The sequence below is a fragment of the Scylla paramamosain genome, chromosome 10 (genome assembly GCF_035594125.1).
Source record: "Scylla paramamosain isolate STU-SP2022 chromosome 10, ASM3559412v1, whole genome shotgun sequence".
NCBI lineage: Eukaryota > Metazoa > Arthropoda > Malacostraca > Decapoda > Portunidae > Scylla > Scylla paramamosain.
The window spans coordinates 25,318,153-25,345,150 of record NC_087160.1 but is presented as its reverse complement, the minus strand read 5'-3'; the positions used below and the strand labels follow the sequence as shown (position 1 = coordinate 25,345,150).

The window sequence follows — 26,998 nt, the reverse complement described above, 5'->3', positions numbered from 1 at the left end:
TAAGAAGAATAAACCAGAAAACATAAACACATATACATTAGCCTTGAATTCTAAGCCACAAAATGACCTCACCTTTTGTGTACTCGTGCGTGTGAAAGAAAACAAAAAAGAAGGAAGAATAAAAGTAAAGATGAGAGAATGAAGGAATGAAAGGCCGGAGAGAAAGTATATTACATACAAAATCTGCTCGTATACATGACCGTCTTTTGTTTCTTTGTCACACCAGAGAGAGAGAGAGAGAGAGAGAGAGAGAGAGAGAGAGAGAGAGAGAGAGAGAGAGAGAGAGAGAGAGAGAGAGAGAGAGAGAGCAGAACGGTTCTCTCATTATATAGTTTCAAATCACAATCGAAGTCGTAAATTAGCGATCACGCATCGAATGCCACATAAACCCACTCGTAAACAAGTGCCCAACGCAACGTAATAAAACAAGAGACCCATTACTTGCATGGCGCCATTATGTTACACCACCACCACCACTACCCGGCGCCACACACAAACACACATACACATACACACACACACACAGAAAACAGCACCTCTGGGATCGGTCATTTTCCGAAATTTATGGAGGCAAAGTAACATTAACAATAACAATTACACGTTGAGGTATTATTATTACTATTATTATTCGCGTAGCAGCAGCAGCAGCAGCACCCCACAGCCACCCCCTCCACACACACACACAAGGTTACGACATGCTAAAAGGCGCCACGAACAAAGAATATTCAACATGACTGATTCTGCCTCAGGTCCTCGCAGTTCGTGGCACTCTCTTAGACTTTGTTCAGCACGCCCGAGTTATGACTGCACACACACACACACGTGTCAACAAGAAGTTCCAGCGCCATCCCCTCACACCAACAGCCGCCACTCTCCGCGGTGTCCTCGAGTGGGGGAACTTGACTCGAAAACCCCTGAGATGAGACGCTGATATTCGTGTATGCCATCCTTCAGTTTCTTGTTATGTATCTAAACTTATGTCAAAAGGTTGGTTATGTTGGTTTACAGGTCAACATCAGGGTATAAAAAGGGATTAAGTTGTATTCTTATATGAAAAGGTTAGGTTAGGTTATGAATACTGTCATAATCACTGTATACAAGGGAATGGAAAATAACAGGGTACACATTTTTCCGTCCAAACTTCATGTGAAAAAGTAATAATAACAATAAAAATATCATGATGGGAGGATAAGACATTAATTACATTACGCATCGCAACAATAAGTTCATACGGTCTTGGCTAAGGTGACGACAGACCGCTACCTCTCCCACCGAGAAACTCCAATTACCTAAAATCGAACCCTCAACCTTTCAACCGCGAGTCGAAAACAGCACCACAAAGCCACCAGACCCCGTGACTCTGCCCAAGAGCTGCGGTTGAAGAGGTACTGTCTACACTTAACGCTCAAATAGTTGAGGTACTTTTTTTCTTTATGTAAATGAGAACTCTGATCTAGAGCAACAAAAAGGCAGAAAAAAAAAACGCCTACAAAGGGTACAAATCCCCAAAGAGTGTAGGTAAAATGATTATCCAAAATTTGAGAAGTGTCTTGATACCTTCCCTCCGCCTACAGACCATTGATGTTCTAATAGACCTCTGCGCCGCACCTCCACTACCTTCAAAAGGCTCTAGTTGAAGTAACACTGTTAAGGGTGTCTTTATGGTTCTAGTGACAGATCAACAAGATTTATACATCATTAAAAGGAAAAATACTCCTGATAACCCGACTAATCATCTCTGTGGCCTTTGAAAATAGTCATGGTGAGAGAGCAAAGCGTTTCAGAATACGGGCCTATGTGTGAGTGTACTTTGTGGGTGTGGCCATAAGTGTGCGACAGTCAGTCCCGTGTTCAGAGGCACTGCAATCGACACAAATTCATAGGCAGAGGAGACGAAAGTGAACGCAGCGGTAATGCCACACTTTCAAACATTTCATTCAGTTGTATTTCTCATTGACCCTCTGATAAGGTGGTGGTGGTGGTGGTAGTGGTGGTGGTGTTGATAGTAATTGATGATGGCGGTTGATTGTGGTGATGGCCGTTGATGGTGATGATGTGGCAACGATAATCATTGAACATACGTATAGACATCGTGAACACACACACACACACACACACACACTATATGACATTACCTACCACCGCCATCACCACCACCACCACTACCACCACGTCGATGGCCGCCTGTTTACCAAGCGGCGATAATTTTCTCGCAGATCCATACCGTATTAGTGGCTCTTTTGATAGCCGTTGCGCCACCACCGCCGCCACTTGTTTGCTGCTCCGGATTTACTGTTTGCACCGCCCCTCCATCAAGCCCTCCCTCCCACCTAACCCGCCTCCCTCCTTCATCACCGTCCATCAAACTACACCTTTCTTCTTTTCCTTTTCCTAACCCTCCTCTTCCCATCACTACCCGCTCAAAAATTTCTACCTTTCTACCTTCCCTATTACTCCTTTCTCCTTTTTTTTCAACTTTCTTCCATCGCTCCTTTCGTCTCCATCATTCCTAGTTTCTACCTTCTGTCCTTTCTTGTTATTTTTTCCCTTTCCTCATTTTCTTGTTCTTTTACCTCCACCCCTTCTAGTTTCTATGTTTTTTTCATCTCTCCTGGCTGTTTTTCCCGTTCCCTCCACCTCTCTTCTGTTTTTCTAACTTCCCAAACACCCTCAAATCCCCCTTTCCTCACCAATTCTGTTCATTTTCCATCGTTTTTAACCTCCAGAAAGCTTCACTCACTCTTTTCTCATCCTTAAACTCCCCTTTCCCCATCTCTCCCAGCTGTTTTCCTCCCTCCTCCATTACCCAATCCTCAATCACCCCTCCCTCTCCCCCTAACTCTCCTTTCCCCAGCTCTCCACTCGTCCTCAACCTCTCTACCCTCCTCCACTCTCTCCATTCTCCTCCTCCTCCTCCTCCTCCCCACCCCGTTCCCAGACTGAGGTTAGCTGGCCGGGGTCTCAGACGGGGCTACCAGGTCTTAATGAAAGGGCAAACAGGTGCACTCAGGTGATCCGTATACACCTGGCAGAGCCCCGCCCACCACCCCCGGCCCTCCACACACACACACCTGGGCAGCCGGGAGGTCGGGTCAAGTTTCACCGTGAATTATATAATATTTTTGACGGATCACGGTGCCGATGCCACTTTGATGGAAGCAGGCTATTTGGATTGCTTAAATTGCTTGCTCTGAGCCGCGTCAGGGTTACGGGGTTAGCACACGTTAGCGCTGGTTGACTCGGCTCAGATCGGACTTGGCTTCGTTGAGATCAGCCCGGCTATATGTCGTCAGGCAGTCTCCAGAGCTTCTTTAGGTGGCCCTCTCCCGCTGCACCGCCACCCCTCGAATCGCACCATTCATGCCTCAAATCCTCCGAGGGCACGCCGCTCCCCAGTCTCTCCGACCCCCCGTCGCTGCCGTCTCCAAGGGCGCCGCAGAGAGCCACAAGTCCCACTGCCTTTCATCTTGCTTTAGAATGAAGCAAAATAAACAAGGACGTGGACGTGGAAGTGTTTGATCAAGAGCATAACATCCAGCCGAGTCGAGACGCCCCGCTTCCCCCCCGCCCCACCTCTCCTCTCCTTCCCTCCTCAACTTGTGTGCGTTAATCAGACTGTGTGTGTGTGTGTGTGTGTGTGTGTGTGTGTGTGTGTGTGTGTGTGTGTGTGTGTGTGTGTGTGTGTGTGTGTGTGTGTGTGTGTGTGTGTGTGAATAAAAATATTTACGGTTACATTTCAAGTCGGTAAATATAAAATTATGACGTGTTCCCTCAGCAGAAGAACAAACTAACACGTACACAGGTTAGATTAGTCCCGAGAACTCTGAACATTATAATGGTAAAAATATAATCAATGAAGGCTGGCTCTGCCCACCGACGCCCCGCCACGTTGACGTCAGCCGCTGCACCCACACACACACCGACCCGCCTTCTAAATGCCCGCCTTGCTGCAACACTCAGTACCTGCGAGCCGCCTGCTGCTGTGTCTCCTCTTCCCTAAGCCACAGCCAACTATTTTTTTTTTTTCGAAACTTTTCTAGGTACATAAATACATACATGTACATAAGGGCAGATTGAATAATAGATAGATAGATAGACAGATGGATACAAGTACGAAGGGACATGTACCTTATAAGAGTAAGAGGGGGTTGCGAGAACTTAGAAAAAAATAATAATTCTTTGGGTAATTTCTTTGCATGTTTGCACTAGTGCGAGTAACAAGTTTGTAGCAAATAAAATAAAAATAAAACATTCTGTACTGTAACGATTCTGGAAAAAAATATCAGTGTGTGTGTGTGTGTGTGTGTGTGTGTGTGTGTGTGTGTGTGTGTGTGTGTGTGTGTGTGTGTGTGTGTGTGTGTGTGTGTGTGTGTGTGTGAAGACTGAAATTAAGTAGCTAGTCTTCAAGGAGGCAACGAACGCATAAGAACAGCAAGTCAAAAAAGAAAGAAAAATTAAGATAAAGAGTCTGCCCGTCATTGTTCTCTGGCCGTGTGTGGCAGACTGAAAACAGTGACCCAAGTGCCAGGGTGATCCTTAGTAAACATCATCACAACGACACGCCAGCGAGTCTCGGGCATGCACCAGGCACCAAAAGGAACAGTACAGCTGGCGGAGAGTTGGGAACATTACATGATTACTAAAAGCTTCGTCAAGGTTGGCTCTTAAGATTCTCCGGGAATGGAGTCGGTACGTGAAGGCCGCGTGCCTCACCCGTAATTGCATAATGACCGCTCAGTAACGCGCAAGGTTTAGTCTGCTCTTATTACCGCAAGGCAGTGGAGCTGAAATTACACCATTTCTTGTACAGTTTATCGCGGGCAAGAGAGAGAGAGAGAGAGCATTTTGTACGTCCCCTCCCCAGTCTAGGCCATCGGACTAATGGTCTGACAGAGCTTGGTGAGTCACTATGCCCCAATGACTAAATTAAAAGGCCTCTATTATAATGTGTGGCCTCCTACTGCACAAACTTTCAAGGCACTTATCCTCTGTTATTTGATCATTCTATCCTGGCATCTCTTTGGGAAATGGCATTTGAGTGGGCGTGTTTTTATTACAAAATTTTTGTTACCTTTGGCCCGTGGTCCTCCTACATAAAAAAAATTAAATAAATAAAATAAATAAATAAATAAATAAATAATAATAGTAATAATAATAATAACAATAATAATAATAATAATAATAATAATAATAATAATTGATCAATTACTTAATTAAAGACGTGGTAGGGACTTACAGGTGAGAGGTGTGTAAACGTCTCGTCTAGGCCATTCCATTTTATGCAGGCATTGTACCTACGTTTAATGATGTCCAGAGTGTTATAGGTCTGCAATTTCCATCCCAGCAAAGTAGCGCATTGATCACCAATATTACAATTTTTTTTTTTTTTTTTTTTTACCTTTTGCATGTATTTCATGCTAGGACTGGCAAGCTCTAGGCTACTCCATTACCTCAATTTTATTTATTTATTTATTTTTATTTATTTATTTATTTTTTTTTTTTGGGGGGGGATAGACAGTTGGGTGAAAAAGAGTTTAGCTAGTATAGCTAAGGAAGACGTAGTCAGGGTGAAAGGATGAAGTAAAGTAGAAGGTAGATAGGTGGGGGGCGATCCCCCTTGCTAGGTATTTATTTGTTAAATCACATATCAGTGATATGACCTCAATTATATATATATATATATATATATATATATATATATATATATATATATATATATATATATATATATATATATATATATATATATATATATATATATATATATATATATAGGTGATCAATGCGCTATTTTGCTGGGATGGGAATTGCAGCCCTATAACATTTGAATCAATCGCTTTTTTCATTACTATTTTTATTATTATTATTATTATTATTATTATTATTATTATTATTATTATGTACGCAAATTTTTTTGTCTCCAATATATAGGTACCGTTTTCTTTATATACCGCAGATATAAAGAAATTGAGGTCATGTAAGACGAAGGGGATACTCACGAAACCTGAAAATCACAGTTCTCGTAATAGTATTGTATATTTAACACAGATCAGTCAAGAGAAATGCGGAATATTTGTTACAGCGACGCCTGAAAAACAAACCCCACCATTAAGGAATAGTGATGAAAGAAGAATGACGATGAGTTTCAGCTCTCTTAAAAGAAAAAAAAAAAATAAGAATAAACGGAATAATATAAAGAGAGAGTGTTACAAAAGTAGCTTAAGATCCAGTTACAAGCTAGGAATGAACAGACTATGATGTATGATGTACATACTGAATGTCTGTTTCCAATCCCAGTTATGTCGCATCCATCATTGCCAATTAGCTTTTATCTCTCTCTCTCTCTCTCTCTCTCTCTCTCTCTCTCTCTTAATGTAATATGTTGCGGCACTAAATAACATCAAAGTATAATTACCCGGTACTAGTGAACTAATATTTAAATTACCTCAGCTCTAAATGAAGTTATTGTATTTCCGTAATTCCAGTGTAGTTCAACAACTCTACATCATCAATGAGGAAAACATTAATAACAACACGATTAATTACCTCAATGGCCTTTGAAAATAATGGAGCCGGGTGGTTATCTGTTCTGGCGCCCCCTATCGGAAACAGCCAAAAAGACAGTCCTAATGATGTTCTTAGGAGCGATTAAAAAATTAAAAAGAAACAGACAAAGACTATATAAAGGATAAGGGTCTCTGGTAGAGGATGAGATAAGCGGAAATGGCGAATGATTTCAGAACCTGTAAGGTCGACGTATGTCACACACGTCATGTAATCATGATAACGTAACCGTAAAATGACGACTTCACGAACATAAAGTCTCAGGATTATTGTATTAACTATCATTTAACCACAGTACACGGTGAACAATAATACGAACTAAAGAAACAACATAAAGCTGGCCTAATACCACTCTGAATCCTCGCTGCCATGGAATCCACACACACTTTCTCATACTGACCATTGGCTGCCTACGATGAGTCCTCCACAGCTGCTATGCTTGCTCCATCAATAGTACAATGTACACACACAAAAAATAATGTCAGTAAAAGCACTGATTGAAAAACGGTGGGCCCGTCGCGTGGTGACCCACCAAGTAAACAACCACATTAACTAGGAGTCGGCGGTGGCGCTGCCATCGAATGGCTGCTATGTCAGAGAAAACATTGTTTTTAGGGATACCTCTGACACTTGTAGGTTTTGTTGTTATTTTACCTCCATGTGTTTATGACAAACACCATGTTTGCTATACCTGCACTAAGTAGAATATCATGTGACGAACCGCCACATACAGACAGACATGATGTAGTACTTACATGGCTACACAATACTGAGTGGAACCACCTTGAGTATTTTGAAATGGTAACTTATTTTACATAAATCATCAGGTTATATAATACATTTCTGTACGCATTAAGTGTAAAAATATGTTGAAATACATTTCACTCTTAACACCTCAGATTGGAAGTGGAATGAAGAATAAATAAAAGAGATCAGATATAGTGCTAATCAATTACCTGAAAGAGACTCAGAGAACAACTCATAAAGGTCAATGCACAGTTCTGAAAAGTTACTTGAAACGTGCATCTAGAAAACACAAAAGCTCAGCAGGCACACAGTTCTGAAGTGACCTCAACAATGCATATGGAACAACATAAGGTTGTGTATGGCTCTCGTATGTTTACTGAAACAATAAGGTAGGAAACCACACAGATCAAAGGTGTACAGAATACTACAAGGTAAATTGAGAGATTCATAGTGTGTGAGCTCTGGAGTAGTAATGTGTGAAAAATAAATGAGAAAATGTTTGAACATCTTAATAAATAAATACCAGACAACAAAAAGAGACGAGTGCTACCTATTTGATGGAGAAATACTCTGAGCAGCATGAGTTACCAGAGAAGAATTGCACAGAATGTGAAGTAAAAAAAACTGTCTGATCCTGCTTGACATTAATTATCTAGACATTCTTTACTAAGTACCACTGGCAAGATGCATAGGCATACTGATAAGCATTTCCTCAGTTTTGCAGTATTATAGATCTAATGATTCTTAAATCTGTTCTGCATTTTTCACAGTTTTTAGAATACATCACACCCAATGTTCATGTGAACTCTGAAGTTAATTCATATTACATATTTGGAATACTGATTTTATTCTGCTAAAAATGAATGCATACATTACTTATTGCACTTGCATATCTACATCAAACTCTAGAAAATGTTAGGAATAAGGTATAAATTGTGCAGAATATTCATATCAGTCAACAAAAAGATCAAGATGTTGACAGACCATGAATCTAAACTACCATAAACAAGGAATGTAGTCTACTAAGGCATTCCATTCCTGACCGAATGCATATCATGTTATTTTGCTACAGGATCATCTGATGTAATTCAAGTAACCTTCACTTCATGACAGAAAAAAATTATATAAACACAATAATGATGTAAATCAAGTAATCTTCACTTCATGGCAGAAAAAATCATACAAACACAATAATGCTACAACTTATCACCCAAGATAGAATATTTCAATATCAATATCAAAGGAATGTTTTTAGCAGGGGCACAGAAAATAGGAACCTGTAAAAGGAAACCATTCCCCTTTTTTTTTATTTTACTTTTAAGAAAGTAGATGAAACAAAGAAAAAAGCTCATGGCAATTCTTTCCACATAAAAAAAAAAAAAAAAAAGAGCATTAAAAAAACAAAGTTCTCAAGAGGTAACATGTTAGCAGAGACTACTCAGAGACTACTCCTTGAACCTTCCATGAAATCTCTACTACACATTGCTGTCATGTCACCGACAGGAACTACATCACTGCTGCACCACCTCCACCTCTCTCTGTGGCACAGGCTCATTCTCTTGAAGCCTCATGTCACTAAATATAAGGAATGCGCATAAACTTTTCCAAAATTAATTAAAATGTTTATCAGGCATCAGATGAGCATTTGGGAGATGAACAGGTGGGGCTATCCAAACATTACAGGCATTTAAAGCAAATATACATCACCATTATCATTTCATGAACCTATTTACTGCTAAGCAGAGTAGGTATATGACCAAGTATAAACAAATATTGAAGATATAGACGTAACATGTGCTACTTATGAATAAAATATTTCATTTAAACACAGCCACTAAATGCCATAAAATATTTTACACTAAAAACTTTTGTACATTTGTTTAACATTTTTTTGTGCACTGTGTAAATTCATACCACTATTAAAGGAGTGAAAGTGACACATTGAATGAAAGTATGGAAGACTATACTACATACAAGCTATTGTACAGGACAAGTTATTGCAGAACCCGAAATGAGATTGGTTCACCTGGCTGGCTGTGACTGTATAAAACGCTATAAAAGTTTAGACCGGTAAGCAAACATGTCTACAAGTAGTGCTTTAAGTACTCACTTTCATCACAAGCTACTTGAGCCTTTTTAGAGTGCACACAGTTGTACAAAACAAAGCCATGGTACACATCAGAGAAAATACACATTGCTTCAGTTTCAACTTCTCCAAGATTCATCAAATACCGTAAATGTAAACATATGGCAGTAAGCATAAAATGTGTTTAAAAACTTGGAAAACATTAAGCAGTAATACGATATGCAGCCTTACACGCTAAGCAAAGGATTCCACAGTGTGTCAGATATCTATGCCTTGTCTCTGCTCTCAGGGACAATCTGACATTATGTTGTTTGACACTAAAAGCTGAAAAATAAAGTAAAATCGTAATTTATTGTGACTAGGGATGAGCAGAGTTTCATTTTTTTTTAATTATTCCAATATAGCAAGAATAAAGCTTCATTTGTTTTCTCCAAGATTTTTGATGGCACACAGGCTATATCATATTTACTGGGATGGAAAATAAGATCACATAACAAATACAAGGATTCTAAATATGAAAAATCAAGAGTGTCAGCTGCCTGTCAAATATGGCATTATACATAAAAAGTAGAACTCTGCAGCACATAAAGACTAAGTAAAGATAAATATTTCTCAGTGTGCAATCTGAGGTAGATAATTTTGAGTGAATAAAGAGCACCTGATCACATGCATGAAGCTTTAGAAGGTAAGATGAGATTTCACAGCAATCAGAGGCACAGAATTGAACTCTCACATATGTATGCATATATATATATATATATATATATATATATATATATATATATATATATATATATATATATATATATATATATATATATATATATATATATATATATATATATATCATAGTACTTTTAATAAATAAACCTCCCTCAAATGTTCCCCTCTATCTAAACTCAACTTGTTCATGTTTAGTGTTCATTAAAATATACATTCATATTAAGATAGTATACTAGTTATAGAAATGAGACTATCTTTTCCCTCATGTTAAAATTAACACTTTGAACTCGGATTTCCCATACAAATATCACAACCTGAATTCTAATGCAGGCTGTTAAAATCTTTGTACAATAGTACTGTTACAGAACCCAAACAAATATTCAAAGCTTGGCAGGTTTCTAAAGATATGGTTTAAGGATATTCAAGTGAGTAATTACAGTCCTGCTGAACTCATGTAATATCCTGTCACTTCTTGCTTTCATTTTATCATAAAGAAGGAGGTTTGGGATAGTGCAAAACTGTTTGTGTTAAAGGAAGAACTTGTAAAGTGCAGGCCCCTTGGTGTAAGCAACCAAGGCAAAGCCTATGGTTATAAAGGATATGAACCAGGATTTCCAAGGAAACTGAAAAATAAAAGAAAAATATAATTAAATAATGGTCTTGTTACTATGGACAGCTTATTCATAATAATCATCATAAATAAGTAAATACATTTCTTGGGACACAGAAAATATCTTGTGGTTCAAGATATCTTACCAATCCCTGAACTTGCTTACAGGGAAAGCCTTTCTGACTTCAGTGATTCATGATACATACTGTATAACTGCATAACCGCATGTGTTTGCAATTACCCATTAAGCAATGCATATACTGGAAATTATCTAAAAGCAAAATAAATCAAGAAAAGCATTCTGCAACATCATCAGATCTTCATTTTAAGATTTAGAAAAAGAATTTTCACATATTATTGGTATATCACAAACTCTGAAAGCTTTACATTAACTAAGTTCTCATCTACGTGGCAAAATAAATACTCACGTTTTTAAGGGTAGGATAACGTTCTTCTCCCTGGGTTGAATCTTTTTTGAGGCCCAGCATACGTCTGTAGAGGCTCTTCTCTGACTCAGCTTCAATGCGGGCTTTCTCCCTCATTTTTGCCAACTCCTGGTGGATGAGACGGGACTCCGGTTCCAACTCCAGAGCTTTCTTGAGGAACATGATGGAATCTTTCATCTTGCCTTGCAGACCCAGTACCTGTCATGTTTCATGAACGGTTGTCTTTGTATCCTTATAAAAATATTTCAACCTCTTTTATAACATTATACTCCCACCATACACTTACAATCCTACAATACCAGTCAGTCACTTCTGTCATGCACTTCCTTGGTCTCCTTAAAAGCAACATGAACTTTCCTCCCTTTCATTACAAGATTTTAACTGCCATCCTGATCAACATGTCCCCTACCCTTTCTAAATCTTTTCTGATCTTTGTTAATTTTACTTTAAGTGATCTTCTCCATCTGTTCAATAATAACTTTCAATGAATGTTTCAAGTAGGTAATATTTCAGTATTCCTATAACTTGTGGCAAATTAACTCACATATCTCATACATGTACTTGCTATAATTTCTCCTCTTGTATTCAACATCTTAACTGTAACTCTTTCCATTCCTGCTGTCTTTCCATTGTTCAGATTTTAAGCCACTTTCATCATTTTTTCCTCTTCTTATTTATTTATTTATTTTTTATTTATATCTTTTTCAAGTTAATGCATCCTCATATCATTGCCTGTTATGTATCACATCTGCCTCATTTTTTAACTTTGAAATTCACAAAATTTTATACATATTTCATCCATCTTTCTTTCTTCATACACATCTCATTTGCCATAAAGAAAAAGTTGAATGCTGCACCCACCTTTCCCTTCCTGAATAAAGCCTTCACATTGTCAGGTTGACACCTTAAAACTGCTTCCAAGGACTTCAGAGCTACATCATAGGCCTCAATCCTCATCTGAGCTGCACCCATGTTGTTCAGGGCCTTTAACCGCTCTGTAAGAATGGTCTGAACCTCTGGCCTCACATCTTCCTGCAATGACAAGATAATACAGAAAGTGAGAACATCTTCAACACAAGCTTTCACCAAATTTTGAATGCATTTCAATAAAAATACAATGTTGACTCTGATTATTCATATATAAATTTTCTTCTATCAAAAATAAATGTTACCATAAATATAAATTTCTTAAATTTATAAAATAGACAGTAGAACAAAAGAAAGGCAGAGGCAGATGTAAACTACATTAACTGAAGATATGCAACAAGTAACACTATCACAACTCTTACAAACAGCAAAAGATTGAAATGGCTGGTGAAGACTGACCATCAACAATGCACACATATGACACAACAGTAAGGCATTATACCCACACCAATACTTTCTTTCTCCAACCTTTCCAGAATAAAGACTTAAGTGCATGATTAACTCCACACTTCCTTACCCCATACTCCACTTCAGCATCATCCAAAAAGTCAACTGCCGCACTGTAGCACTGTATGGCCTTGGCATACTCCCCTCGGTTGAACCACCAGTTACCTCGTTCACGCTTGCGATTCCTGAAAGTCAAAAGGAGAAAGGTTTATGGCCTGTGTGACAGAGTTCTTTGAAACAAGCCATCAATATGCTTTATGCCAGTGCTTTTGCAACCTGTCCCATGGCTGCCAGTCTTACCCAATCGCCATGCGCTGGTCCAAAGACAGAGACTCAGGGGACTGCTCTGGGGAGAAGTCCAGCAGCTCCACACGGTAGGTTATACTGGCATCTCCTGGAATGCTCGGAGGCAGGCCATCACTCCCATATGCAAACCTAGATACATACATTTATTAGTGACCATGATCTTACATCTATACACAGATCCCCTAAAAAAATAATAAATAAGAATAAATAAATTTAATAAGGAACACAACATAATTACATGATGTAGTATCACATGAAATTAACAAATTTGATAGTTGTTTCCCTGCTATATGAGGTTCCACAAAACACAGGCACATGCAGAGAACGTAGATTAAACTGCCTTGAAAAATGCCATTATGTATATTGCGGCAGATGTAGAACAAAGCCAGAGGGACAAAGGCAGAAAAAAATCTTCATAAATAAGCATTTGCAACAGAACATCATAGAATCATGTCATACATGTAAGTAATATTGTATAATACCAGTTTCCATACTGATGAGAATTAATCAAACATGCACAATATCCAGACAAATGCAACTTTCAAACATGCTGTGCATGGATATGGTAGGGATTGCTATATTAATGATGAAGTTGCACATTTAAGTCAAGGATGATTATACTATAAATAAATCTTTCATTTTCAGGCTTACAAGAAGAAAATCATTACCTGGATCCCATGTAGACATCGGCAATTTCTCCTTTGTCCATTAGTGGCAGAATCATTTCTAAACCAAGAATCACCTGAGATAAATTAAATAAATAAGTAAAAACAGTCCACTTTTAGCTTTTTATCTTCATCCCAGTTTTACTAACAAAAAGTTTGCACATATAGACACTACATTTTCTCCTTCCTACATGCAAGAATGTGCTTGGTTTCAAATGAATAAAGGAAGAACTATTCAGGTTCCTTCAAAATAAGAGTACAGGGAGGGACAGGTCGTACCTCACTATCACCAATTGTGAAGGTCAGCTCATCATGGACATCCACTGCTGTGCTATCCTCCAGCTGTCCACTTGCCCGCACTACCACTGCATATCCCTTGCTGGGCCTGGACTCAACAATTCCAGCCTTTATCACCTGTAGGCAAGGTAATGAAATAGCAGTTACCTGTGCCATCACCTCTTTGCCAAATATTTAAATTTAATGTACTGGTTTATATATATATATATATATTTTTTTTTTTTTTTCAATAAATTTCCTTGTTCATCTCTCATTAAGAAGACAACATGAAAGTATCTCACATACCTTCTTCTTCAGGTCTCCACTGCCCAGGATGTCCAACCATTCATCTGGTTCCTCATCCTTACCCTCCACACTCACTTCCTCCACCTTCTCCACCTTAACTTCCTTAGACTGTTCAACTTCTGGCATCTTTTAATCTTGCTGAAAAAAAAAAAAATAAATATTACATGAAATTTTCATGCCTCATCACAAAACTTTTATTTATTACTAAGGCAATGGTGACAAACTATGCACATTTTTTTTATTTGAATACTGGTGTATTTGTTAAAGTTTTAATCCCTGAAATTATTTGATTTACTTGGAAAACCAGAAAAGAGAATGAAAACCAAGAATCTATTAAGATAACCTGAAAAATACCTGCAGAGGAAACAAGACTGAGAGGTGATAATAAAGGAAATTAATAGATAGACTTCAAACATAACTGTAAAGAATGGGAGTAACAGAAAACATAACAGACTGCAATAATTAGTGAAATGATGGTGACTAGGAAGGTCAATGCTAACCAAAAACTGTTTAATGTTGGTGATCATTTATGGCTTCCACTGCTTCTATGACAGTCCTGGAGGGGGGTTTGATCCTTGGCTCGAGTATATTTAGAATATTTGAACATTTATCCATAGCCACTAGTAAAAATTACAAATAATAACAGTGAATTAATAATGAGAAAGAAACATAACTAGCATCTTGAAGCCAGAATGTTTCAGGTACAACTTAGATATAAAAAAAAAAGTAATTAACAAGTATAAATATATCATAACGTACAGAAAATTATAATATACCATAGTACATCTCACATCAAATTTATCTAATCTCAGCACCAATTTTTCTACATTTCCATGATAATATGAAGTCAGGCAACACAAAATCTCATAAGTAACACTAACACAATATTAGAACAACTGAAAGAAAAGAACAAAATCATGAACAGTAGCCACAGAGAACACATTATATTCTAACACAAATCTGACAGCTGTGCCATGAGGTCAGTGGTCAGGAAGGGAGGTGAGCTTCACTGCACTTCCATCTGACCTGATCTGGGGAAGGATTAACAGGAGAGCAGTGAGGGGTGGCAGTGACCTGATCAATAGGCTGGAATGTGAAAGGGAGAGATGTGCTAATGTTGAAAGTGGATGCATGATAGGAAGGCAGAGGCATGGCAATGTGTGTAAATTTCTTTCTCTAATACCTAGGTGCTTTAAATTCTGTGTGAGAAATTAAGTATAAAGGGGAAAAAAATGGAAAGTGTATAAAATAGATAGTCTGTGGTGAAAGTATTGTAATGAACGTAAAAGGCTTAGAGTAAAGCAGGTTAGATTTGGTCAGAAATGCCAGAATAAGAAAGAAAAAAAATGTATGTGGGATACATAGCAGATTCTCTCTATAAAAAAAATAAATAAATAAATAAAAGTATTAGTGAAAGTAAGTACCTGAATAGGCATGAACTAAAGCAGTGGAGGTGAAGTGAAAAGTAACATAAAACAAAAAAAAGGGGATTTGTTAGTGGAATAAATAAGCAACAAAATTTACTCTAATTTCCTCGGAGTGAACGCACGATAAAAAAAAAAATAAATAAATAAATAAATAAATCACCTACAGAACATTCACCATTACTGCAACCAAACCCCATACACAGACTAGCATACTTAAACTGACATCACTGAAAACAAATTTAATACCTTCACCAGTGCATATAAAAAATAAAAAAATAAACAAAGCTACCAAACCATTACGTGACAGATAAAGTGACAGGTAAACTCCTATAAAGTCGATACCCTCAGGCCTCATTCACACAATAATGGCTGATCACTAAGTACTACAGTGTTGCGTATGTACATGGTCATTTTTTTAGTTGTTTTGTTGATGCGTGCTAACCTTTGAACTCTAGAACAGTCCAGAACTCTCGCCGCACTCCCAGGTCAGCTGCTCGTGTTGACGTCCGCCGCTGCTCATGGATCCAAACATTCGGGACTCGCGCGGCGCCGATCAGGGATTCCTCATCAGCGCGATCATATCTTCATGTTCGTCTCTTTTTCGTCTACACTCTACCAGGTGATTTGATTTGAGTTTTATAGATTCAAAGTGTTTTTTTTTTTTTTGGCGTATATTTATAGCAAAGATAGGGGCATTTTATCTTCCCCGTTTATTTATTTATTTATTTATTTATTTATTTATTTATTTATTTTTATCCAACAGGCGGTTTTATTTGTTTTTAAGATCCATTATGAGCGTTTTTTTTTTTTTTAGCGTATATTTACAGCAAAGATAGAAGTATTTGACCTTCCTTAGATGTTCACATCCTCCGTATATCTAACAGGTGTTTTGATGTACATCTGCCACAGACTAATACATAAGTTCAGTTCCTGAAATAACACAATAACATAAAAATATTATTCTAGAAGTAACTCGAGAAAGTAACTGTTAATTCGTTAAACATCTGCCTGAAAACAACAGACTTGTCCTTCAGTAGTTAAGTACATTATCACCGAGTTACAGATGTTAGGCTGCGTATCGTGACACCGTGTCTGCTGGTTTATCTATGGAAGCTGATAATTATGCCCACAGATTACACAAGTCGATACACACCCTCCTCCATCCGAAGAAACAAGGTTAAGTCCACAAGCTCACAGCTCCTGTATTCTCCACTCAGTTGATCCTCCTCCCCCAGACATGCTTCACTCGGACTTGCCGCCTCCACCAACAGAGGACTTCCCGCAGGAGGAGGAGGCATTAGACACCTGCCGAAACGATAATTACTCCCAGTGAGGTCTAAAGCACTGTTCAGGGGGTGTTGTGAACTTATCATTAAACCCAGCTGTGACCTCACTGAACGTTTCCCTTTGTGTCTCACAACACAAGAGGGCAGTCACAGCCTGCCCTCTAAAGACAACTCTCTTAGTCCACACAAAACTACAAGCACCTAATAACACACACACCCTTTACACAAAAATTTCAAAATCATCATGGCGACTCCTACACCAGCCTCGGAGTCCCCATCTGGGGAGGGGACCATAAATGTCCCCAGGTCGGACTGCCTTTCTGTCGACGACCCTAAGTGTCTTGACACCCCCCTCAACTTTTTCTTCATTAATTTCTGTAACATTCGCGGTCTAAGATCTAATTTTCAATCTGTAGAACACCACCTCTCCTCTTCTAAACCTCACCTTCTTTTCCTCACTGAAACTCAGGCGTCTGAGGCAACTAACAGTAGCCTCTTTTCTGTTTCCTCCTACTTTCTCTATCCTCATTTTCGATCCAAAGCTGGATGCAGCGTTTATGTGCGCAGTGACTTAACCTGCTCTCGTGCCCACGCTCTTGAATCTTCCGAGTTTTCCACCATCTGGCTACGACTACAGAGTCACTCTCATACTAAATTTATCTGTGCTGTATACCTCTCACCTAACTCCTCTGATTATAAGAAATTATTTGACTACTTAACTTCCAAAGTGGAGCACATTCTGACCCTCTTCCCTTTTGCAGAGATCTCCATTCTTGGAGACTTCAATGTTCACCACCAGCTTTGGCTTTCCTCTCCCTTCACTGACCATCCTGGTGAACTAGCCTACAACTTTGGTATCCTCCATGACCTAGAGCAATTGGTGCAACACCCTACTCGTATTCCTGACCGTCTTGGAGATACGCCCAACATTCTTGACCTTTTCCTGACCTCTAATCCTTCTGTCACCCTTTCTTCTCCTTTGGGCTCCTCCGATCACAATCTCATATCTATATCTTGTCCTATCGCTCCAATCCCTCCTCAGGATCCCCCTAAGCGAACGTGCCTCTGGCGTTTTGCCTCTGCCAGTTGGGGGGACCTGAAGAGATATTTTGCTGATTTTCCTTGGAATGACTACTGCTTCTGTGTCAGAGACCGGTCTTTGTGTGCTGAGCGCATAACAGAGGTGATAGTGTCTGGCATGGAGACGTACATTCCTCACTCTTTTTCTCGTCCTAAACCTTCTAAACCTTGGTTTAACACAGCTTGTTCTCGTGCTATACATGATAGAGAGGTGGCCCACAAAAGGTACTTAAGCCTTCCATCACCAGAATCTCATGCACTTTATATTTCCGCCCGGAACCATGCCAAGTCTGTTCTCCAACTAGCCAAAAACTCCTTCATTAACAGAAAATGTCAAAACCTTTCAAGATCTAACTCCCCTCGTGATTTCTGGCATCTAGCCAAAAATATCTCCAATAACTTTGCTTCTTCTTCTTTCCCTCCTCTATTTCAACCAGATGGCACCACTGCTATCACATCTATTCCTAAAGCTGAACTCTTCGCTCAAACCTTTGCTAGAAACTCTACCTTGGACGATTCTGGGCTTGTTCCTCGCTCTCCTCCACCCTCTGACTACTTCATGCCACCTATTAAAATTCTTCGCAATGATGTTTTCCATGGCCTCGCTGGCCTAAACCCTCGGAAGGCTTATGGACCTGATGGGGTCCCTCCTATTGTTCTCCGAAATTGTGCCTCCGTGCTTGCACCTTGCCTAGTCAAACTCTTTCAGCTCTGTCTGTCAACATCTACCTTTCCTTCTTGCTGGAAGTTTGCCTACATTCAACCTGTTCCTAAAAAGGGTGACCGCTTTAATTCCTCAAACTACCTTCCTATTGCTTTAATTTCCTGCCTATCAAAAGTTTTTGAATCTATCCTCAACAGGAAGATTCTTAAACACTTCACAACCTTCTATCTGATCGCCAGTATGGGCTCCGTCAAGGCCGCTCAACTGGTGATCTTCTGGCTTTCCTTACTGAGTCTTGGTCATCCTCTTTTAGAGATTTTGGTGAAACTTTTGCTGTTGCCTTGGACATATCAAAAGCTTTTGATAGAGTCTGGCACAAAGCTTTGATTTCCAAACTACCCTCCTACGGTTTCTATCCTTCTCTCTGTAACTTCATCTCAAGTTTCCTTTCTGACCGTTCTATATTGCTGCTGTGGTGGACGGTCACTGTTCTTCTCCTAAATCTATTAACAGTGGTGTTCCTCAGGGTTCTGTCCTGTCACCCACTCTCTTCTTATTATTCATTAATGATCTTCTAAACCAAACTTCTTGTCCTATCCACTCCTACGCTGATGATACCACCCTGCACTTTTCTGCGTCTTTTCATAGACGTCCAACCCTTCAGGAGGTAAACATATCACGCAGGGAAGCCACAGAACGCTTGATTTCTGATCTTTCTAAAATATCTGATTGGGGCAGAGCAAACTTGGTATTGTTCAATGCCTCAAAAACTTAATTCCTCCATCTATCAACTCGACACAACTTTCCAGACAACTATCCCCTCTTCTTCAATGACACTCAACTGTCCCCCTCTTCTACACTGAACATCCTCGGTCTGTCCTTTACTTATAATCTGAACTGGAAATTTCACATCTCATCTTTAGCTAAAACAGCTTCTATGAAGTTAGGTGTTCTGAGACGTCTCCGCCAGTTTTTCTCACCCCCCAGCTGCTAACTCTGTACAAGGGCCTTATCCGTCCATGTATGGAGTATGGATCTTGCTAACTGCATGCCTCCCCTCCTTCCGCGGCCTCGCTGCACAAGACTTTCTTCTTTCTCTCACCCCTATTCTGTCCACCTCTCTAACACAAGAGTTAACCAGTATCCTCAATCATTCATCCCTTTCTCTGGTAAACTCTGGAACTCCCTGTCTGCTTCTGTATTTCCACCTTCCTATGACTTGAATTCCTTCAAGAGGGAGGTTTCAAGACACTTATTCATCAATTTTTGACCACTGCTTTGACCCTTTTATGGGACTGGCATTTCAGTGGGCATATTTTTTTACTGGATTTTTGTTGCCCTTGGCCAGTGTCCTTCTTACATATAAAAAAAAAAAAAAATACATTCATGTAGCAGAAATTGTGTAGACACACTTATTGCTTCCTCCACATCTGTAGTTTTCTATGCTGCTAATGAACCCTTCTGTTTCAAGCCGGTCCTTCTATGCTATGTGCTGCTAAGGATGCTTTTGCACCAATCTTTTTCATACTAACCCTGTTTGTAATCATGTTCAGCTTCCCCAACTTGCATACATAAGAATCCTTAATATATCTATTGAAGTTGAAAGAAAGAAAAAGATTGTACAAATTCCTTCAATTTTATTAAAATCCAACATAATTTTAATTAACAAAATACCTAGAAATTCAAGGACATTACAATAACCCACACAATTCAAGTATCTGCAACTGACACCTCATAAAACAATACTGCCCACACACAAGTAACATGATATGAGAGTCTTATATATGAGTTTATCAGTCAAACTGTACCTCTTAAAAAATAAGCTATGGTGCTGGAATGGATAAAGGAATTTGGAAGTTTTTGAAAGCACAGTTTACAATACCATTAATAAACGTCATGACAACAAATACTTATGTAAAAAAAAAAAAAATGCAACTTGAAGCATTCCAAACTTTTTATTTCAAGTACTTTGCCTTCCTGCCAATATCAAAGATCACATCCACCTACACTGTGTCCTAACAACATGAGTATTCCATCCAATGCCAGGAACAGTGATGTGGTACAAACATATGTTGTTCAGGTATATAAAAGCATGTGCACTCCTGATACCATACATTCTGCTTTGGAATTTTCAGCAGTAAAGTGTTTGTGGCTTGTAATATACTTCCATAATGGATCACAGTACTGAAGTGTAGCCATGCATTCCAACACACATAATATGTGTTAGAATGCATGGTATACCTCAGTATTGTAATTAAGTTGTGTGCATGTACAGACTTTTCAAAGCAATTATGATCATGTGTAGGTCTTCTGTAGTCATAAATGGATAAACTACAAAATTATCATGCATATGGCAGTGATAAAGATTCTAGCATTTTATGGAACATTGGTCACCAAACATGTGTGAGTCTGGCCATTGATGCTTACATATATCAAATCTTTCATATAGAATAACAAGACTAAAAGAATTGGTGTGTTTCCTACTTGCAAGTGGTACTGTCTGAAGACTAAAAGTTACAGTAAGTAAAATTATTAAAATAATGAATACATCTAAAAGATAAAATAAAGTTATGAAAACACACAGATAATGAATACTTTCCAAAATTGATTGAGCTGCACAACTAATGATCTCCACAGAAAATACTGAAAATATATGTTTTGACATATCATGGAACAATGACATGCACACTAATTTTGTATCAAAGCGTCTCATTATATGCATACATTACAAAAGACCCTGAAGGTATTTGGCTGCACACAGGCCCCTTCTCTTCACCATAGGAACAATGATTCAACCTCTCAATACTTTACAAAAACTTAGTTCATATCAGCTTCATGGCACTTACTACACTGACTGCTGGTGCCTGTGGATAAAACAGATCAGTTGCACACAAACACATCATACTTTGGAGAAAAATATGAGCCACAGGATGAGCATTCATTCTCAGACCACTTTGCCCCATCTGGTGTATGTAGCATTAACTGCAAAGGAAATATTGTCTATACGTCACACACTGAGTTTTGGAGGTGAACATATTAAGGGTTATGGGAATGTGGCACAATTAAAAAGTCTATGACTAGAGGGTTAAAGGATATGCATCAGCAAGTAAGTACAGAAAAATGAAATGTATAATTCCAGATATGAAGAGATATTGTGCATGAACTAAATGTAATTTGTGATAGCTTCTAGATATTTTTTCTGAACTCCTAAATTTTGTGCTACATTATCTCTCAACACTACATAATAATATAGATGTCACGTGGCCACACACAAGCCAACACACTGCTGCATCACTTCCTTCAGCACTTACACCAATATATCTCTGCACAACAAGCACTCACAAAGTTCAACATTCATCTGTCATAAAAATCATTATCACAAGGTAGTTTTTTAACAATGCAATGATTTGGAAATTTTCTCTTATTTACTAGATACAATGCAGGTTAAAGGAATATGTTTTTGACTTTAAAATATATTTACACCTTCATATACACACACAAACTAAAATACCAATTCCCTGAAACAATTAAGTTCAAAATATTCTCATCTTAGAGGCAATTCTGTCAGCTGTGGAATGGTGGCAAGTTAAATCATCTTCCGGATCATGTAGTTGAGGATGCCCCCGTGCTTGAAGTAGGTCAGCTCCACGTCAGTGTCAAAGCGCAGGATTGTGTTGAAGGAACAGTTACCCATCTGTTAGGAAATTAATGAAAAGTAAAAAAAAAAATAAATAAATAAATAAATAAATGAATAAAAAAAATTGTAATAATAATAATAACAATAAAAAAGCAGCTCTTTATATAGAAAATATTATGGGTGGAAACTCTAAATCATAAACACTTCCCTCAGCTTGGCATTCAATAAAACCAGACATTTGTAAAAATTCTCTCTCTCTCTCTTTTACCAACCCAGCCTTGTTTTCTTAGTTCTCCATGTTCCAGGATATTTGGAACCTCTATCTAGGCCCAGCTAATGCCACTACACCTCTTATGGACTCACAAACCACAAATGCAACACAGTACTGTACTAAAATATGGGTATTTTCCACAGCCTTCTGGCAGTTTATGCATGGAAACATATTCACTGGTAACAGTACCACTATCACCACACACATGCAAAACTGAGTGTTTGTAGGGATTAGATTGTTAAGGAGTTTGTAAGGTAGTGAGACATGGACCCTATTTTGCAAGGCCATAAAAAATATATGATGATAATAAGATGCTTTAAAAATTGTAGGTATGAAATAGTTTGCTTAAGAATATAGCATCAGAAAGATTTGTAGAAAAGATGCACTTTGTTAAAGATGATTGATTACAGTGTGTCAGTGATTTGGTCATAGAGAACAAGAGAAATATGAAAAGAGCATATAGACTCAGAGTATAAAGTGAAAGACTAAGGGCAATACCAACAAAAGGATGGTAAGATGGTGACAAGGCAGCACATTTACAGAGTTCTATTCATTTAGGAAAGTGAAAAGCATGTATAACAAATAATAAGTTACAAAGTAATGTGGCATTAATATATGCAGGGAAGAAATGCATCAATAAAAACCAATGTACAATTTCAATCTTCTCAGTAGTCATCAAATCATCATGGTAGACACTATGTGAAAATTCCTTTATATGCAGAAAAAAAAAAATCCTTCCTCTAAGATGACTTTTACAATCTGATATGCTGTTACATGAGCAAAAAAATTTTTCCCCTTTGTTTCAGTGATAATTAACACAAAAAAATCCCTCACCTGCACTGGAATAGTCATGCCAGTTTTCAGCTCCTCAGGAAGAATTATAGTGAAAGTTTCTTTTCCAGTGATTCCCAAGGTGGTGGCATTCTCTCCACTCATGTATTGGAGAGGAATGATGCCCATGCCCACAAGGTTGCTGCGGTGGATGCGCTCATAGGATTCTGCAATCACTGCACGCACACCCTGCAGATAAGAGTAATAATATGTAGTACTTATTTATATCTATATATAGTTCAAAAATTGTGAAAAGCAAATATATGAATACATGATGTTACACACTTGATATACTGCAATGTAACTTGGCCTCATATATCAAATTTATATGAAGTTAATAAAGAACTACATGAAATAACCACTTAGTTCTTATTTTCCAAGCTCCTCTTTTAAGTAAAAAAAAATTACTTCATATTTACTTAAAAAAAAAAAAAAAAAAAAATCACATGTATCATCACAGAACATTAATAGCATGAATCCCTTACCAGGAGGAATGGACCCTTAGCTGCCCAGTCCCGGGAGGAACCTGAGCCATACTCCTTCCCAGCCAGAATGATCACTGGCTGCTTCTCTTCACGGTAACGCTCAGCTGCATCAAACACATCCATCTGTTGTTGAAGGAACAGTTAGTACACGAATGACCTTGCTGCATCATTAACAGTCAAATTTTCATATGACATATGCAGAGATGTGTACCTCCTCCTGGGATGGGATGTGGAGGGTGCGGGGCCCAGTCTTCTTGGCCAGTTTGTTCACCAGCCTGATGTTGGCAAATGTTCCTCGAGCCATCACAGCATCATTCCCTCTTCGAGAACCATAGGAGTTAAATTCTCGAGGGGTAAGGCTGGAAAGGAATTTTATCATGAGCCACCATCATTTTATAAAAAATCAATGACAATGTTTAATATGGAGAGAATCACTTCTACATTTGTGTCTACCCATGACTTACATTTTCATTTTTTCAACATATAACATACTTGCATTTCTTGTGATATAATTCTGACTATTTGTGATCTTTTGCCTTATCATCTCACAAACTACACACATACACGCACACTCACAATTGAAGATAGAATTACTCAAACTAAATCACAACTCAACTTGTATCCTTACCCACTCTCTGATAGGTGAGGACATACATTACACAATACATCAGCAACAAGAATGTAGGCTTTCAAATGCCATTCATAAAGAAATAATAATGGAATAATTTCTTACACTGTCATGAAAGAAACAAAAATGCTTTGTTTTTCCCTGCAGCCCCTGGCATCTTACCCTCTAGAAGCAAGGTAACGTGCAGCTGGAGAGTTGCGTGCAATAGAGCCAGCCGGGGAAATGTGGTCTGTGGTCACTGAATCTCCAAGGTTCAGCAGGGCATAAGCATTCTCAATGCTCTTCACTGCAGGGAGTTCCTGTAAGTGGTAAATAGTCATCAGATCCTAAAATTCTTGTTTTTATTTTCATAACATATTATAACAAATTTATTGTGAAAGTGTTACTGATCAGCCTGAGAAAATGTCATTAGCACAGACACTCAGACAATCTAATTCTAGCTGCAGCATGTACGAGTATGTAGTTGTGTCATGTCTATTTTTTCTTGTCTGGCAGATACTCATATATTCAAAACTCATAATTTATTTGAGTTGACAAATTTATTGTTTAAATGACAGTAAACTATGGCAAGAAAATACATAAGGATTTTATATGATCATTTAAAAACAGGAACCTAAAATTCCCCAAAATGGTTTATTAAATATGATAGCTGATATAAAAAGACACAACAAAATGTTGTCCAGAAACAAACACTATCTTCCATACTTTGGTCATTCCCTCAAAGAATGGTGGCTTCTTGATATAGGTAGAACGAGTGTCCCATGGGTACAGGACATCTTCTGGTGCCTCCAGCTTGTTCCATCGTTCATTTCCAGTGGTGATGCGGGCATACACATCCTTGAACATGACAGGCAACACATGGTCCCGCTCCACCTGCTGAATCTCCCCTCGCCTGGGCCAGATATCTCGCAGGAACACAGGCTGCCCACTCACACCGAGACCTAAAAATAAGAGTCCCCTGTCACTGGCAACTGAATAGCTGTTTATCAATTTCTGTTATCTTAGAATAAATCTAAAGTGCTGTTGCATGCTATCCATTACCTATATTTACTAGCATTTCAAATAATATAAAGACATCCTGTTTAAGGTACATTGGTAAAAATGAGCAAGGAAATCAGGTTTCAGAGCTGTAATGAAGTAATGCTGCTATCAAGCCAAATCAAAAGTCTAAACAGCCTCAGCAGTTTACCAATAGGCTCAGCTTCAAAGTCAATGTCCACTCTTCCTGCCAAGGCATAAGCAATTACTAGGAGAGGTGAGGCAAGATAGTTGGCTCGGGTGTTGGGATGGATCCTGCCTTCAAAGTTGCGATTGCCTGAGAGGACACCACAACACACCAAGTCATTCTGCAAAATAAAAATGATAGAGATGAAGATGATGCAAATAACATTTCTAAATCACTTTACTTACTGCAGATAATTTAAGATTATCATTCACCATAAAAGGATTTTGGCTGCTGCCCTATGTAACCCTATTATGACCAACGAATAAGAGAAACTTCATAGTAATGGGCACAGATATGGATAGTCTAGATCTTAAACAAAGATGTTGCTTCCCTAACATTTAATATTAAAAATTATTCAAGTAAATATATATCTAAACAGAGATAAAGCTGTATTTTCACAAAAAAAAAAAAAACATTTAATTCATAAAGAAATTAAACACATTAAGATTTCCTTCAGAGGGGTTTACCTTTTCTATTGCCTCAACAATGGGTTCAGGAATGGGTCCTGAGTTACCAATACAGGTCATGCAGCCATAGCCTACAATATCAAAGCCAAGTTTGGTGAGGAAAGGTGTCACCCCAGAGTGCTGCAGGTAGTGAGTCACCACTCCTGATCCTGGTGAGAGGGAGGTCTTGATATATGGTGCCACCCTCAGGCCAGCCTCCACAGCATTCTTGGCAAGAAGACCTGAAGACAAATCAGCACATCATCCTCCTTGCTCATTGCTCTGAGATGATGTCTCCAGCACATGGGAAATATTACTGCATAGGTGTTCACACATTTATTCTTCTCCTGACTGACATCACTTTACATAACTAGCAAAATACACTTTTTACATTAAATTTCTAGCATTCAACCTTCCTAAAATATAAGTGATGTCCCTACCTGTAATGTCTGGTGATTTGTTGAACTAAGTCTTTGAAAATTATACTGAAACACAAACTATTCTACATGTCAAAAGTGATGTCCCCATTAAAGACACTGTACCAACCTGTAATTCCTGATACTCATCTCATCATATAATCTTCTCTAATTACTGTTATTGTTAAAACCCTATATTTGTCTCTCATGGAGGCTAATTATAAAACTTAACAGTTTTCTCTTTACTGTCTCATTCCCTGATTCATAAAACTCTATCCTACTCATAAGTGTACTTACCTGCCCCAAGCATGACAGTAGGATTACTGGTGTTGGTGCAGGAGGTGATGGCAGCAATGACCACTGAGCCATGGCGAAGGGTGTACTCTTGACCCTCATACACAAAGGGCACTGTCTTGTCATGCTGGTCTGCTGGCAACCCATAGCCCTTGAACCCAATCTGAAAGACACAGAAGTAAGTGAACTGGTTACTGAGGCACAG

At 38.5% G+C, this 26,998-nt stretch overlaps 2 protein-coding genes across 3 annotated transcripts in view; both read right to left on the bottom strand.

Annotated features, from left to right (window-relative positions):
• Positions 1 to 8,141: 8,141 nt before the first annotated feature.
• On the bottom strand, positions 8,142 to 16,132 carry LOC135104430 (peptidyl-prolyl cis-trans isomerase FKBP8-like). The gene is made up of 9 exons (XM_064011845.1): positions 15,973 to 16,132; positions 14,104 to 14,241; positions 13,801 to 13,935; positions 13,525 to 13,598; positions 12,851 to 12,985; positions 12,621 to 12,735; positions 12,038 to 12,208; positions 11,159 to 11,374; positions 8,142 to 10,743 (listed from the first exon to the last, which is right to left on the bottom strand). The coding sequence occupies exons 2-9, from the start codon at positions 14,227 to 14,229 to the stop codon at positions 10,648 to 10,650; spliced, it is 1,068 nt and encodes a 355-aa protein (XP_063867915.1). The 5' UTR covers positions 14,230 to 14,241; positions 15,973 to 16,132; the 3' UTR covers positions 8,142 to 10,647.
• A 4,045-nt stretch (positions 16,133 to 20,177) lies between these two features.
• LOC135104428 (cytoplasmic aconitate hydratase-like) overlaps positions 20,178 to 26,998 on the bottom strand; it is a 30,593-nt gene continuing 23,772 nt past the window's right edge. For both annotated transcript variants that reach the window (XM_064011842.1, XM_064011843.1), the window contains 9 exons: positions 26,797 to 26,956; positions 26,105 to 26,325; positions 25,602 to 25,758; positions 25,118 to 25,353; positions 24,575 to 24,711; positions 23,996 to 24,143; positions 23,785 to 23,907; positions 23,303 to 23,488; positions 20,178 to 22,254 (listed from right to left, as the gene is read on the bottom strand). In XM_064011842.1, the coding sequence (XP_063867912.1) occupies positions 22,147 to 22,254; positions 23,303 to 23,488; positions 23,785 to 23,907; positions 23,996 to 24,143; positions 24,575 to 24,711; positions 25,118 to 25,353; positions 25,602 to 25,758; positions 26,105 to 26,325; positions 26,797 to 26,956 (1,476 nt within the window). In that variant the 3' untranslated portion in view covers positions 20,178 to 22,146. The remainder of the gene's footprint in view (positions 22,255 to 23,302; positions 23,489 to 23,784; positions 23,908 to 23,995; positions 24,144 to 24,574; positions 24,712 to 25,117; positions 25,354 to 25,601; positions 25,759 to 26,104; positions 26,326 to 26,796; positions 26,957 to 26,998) is intronic.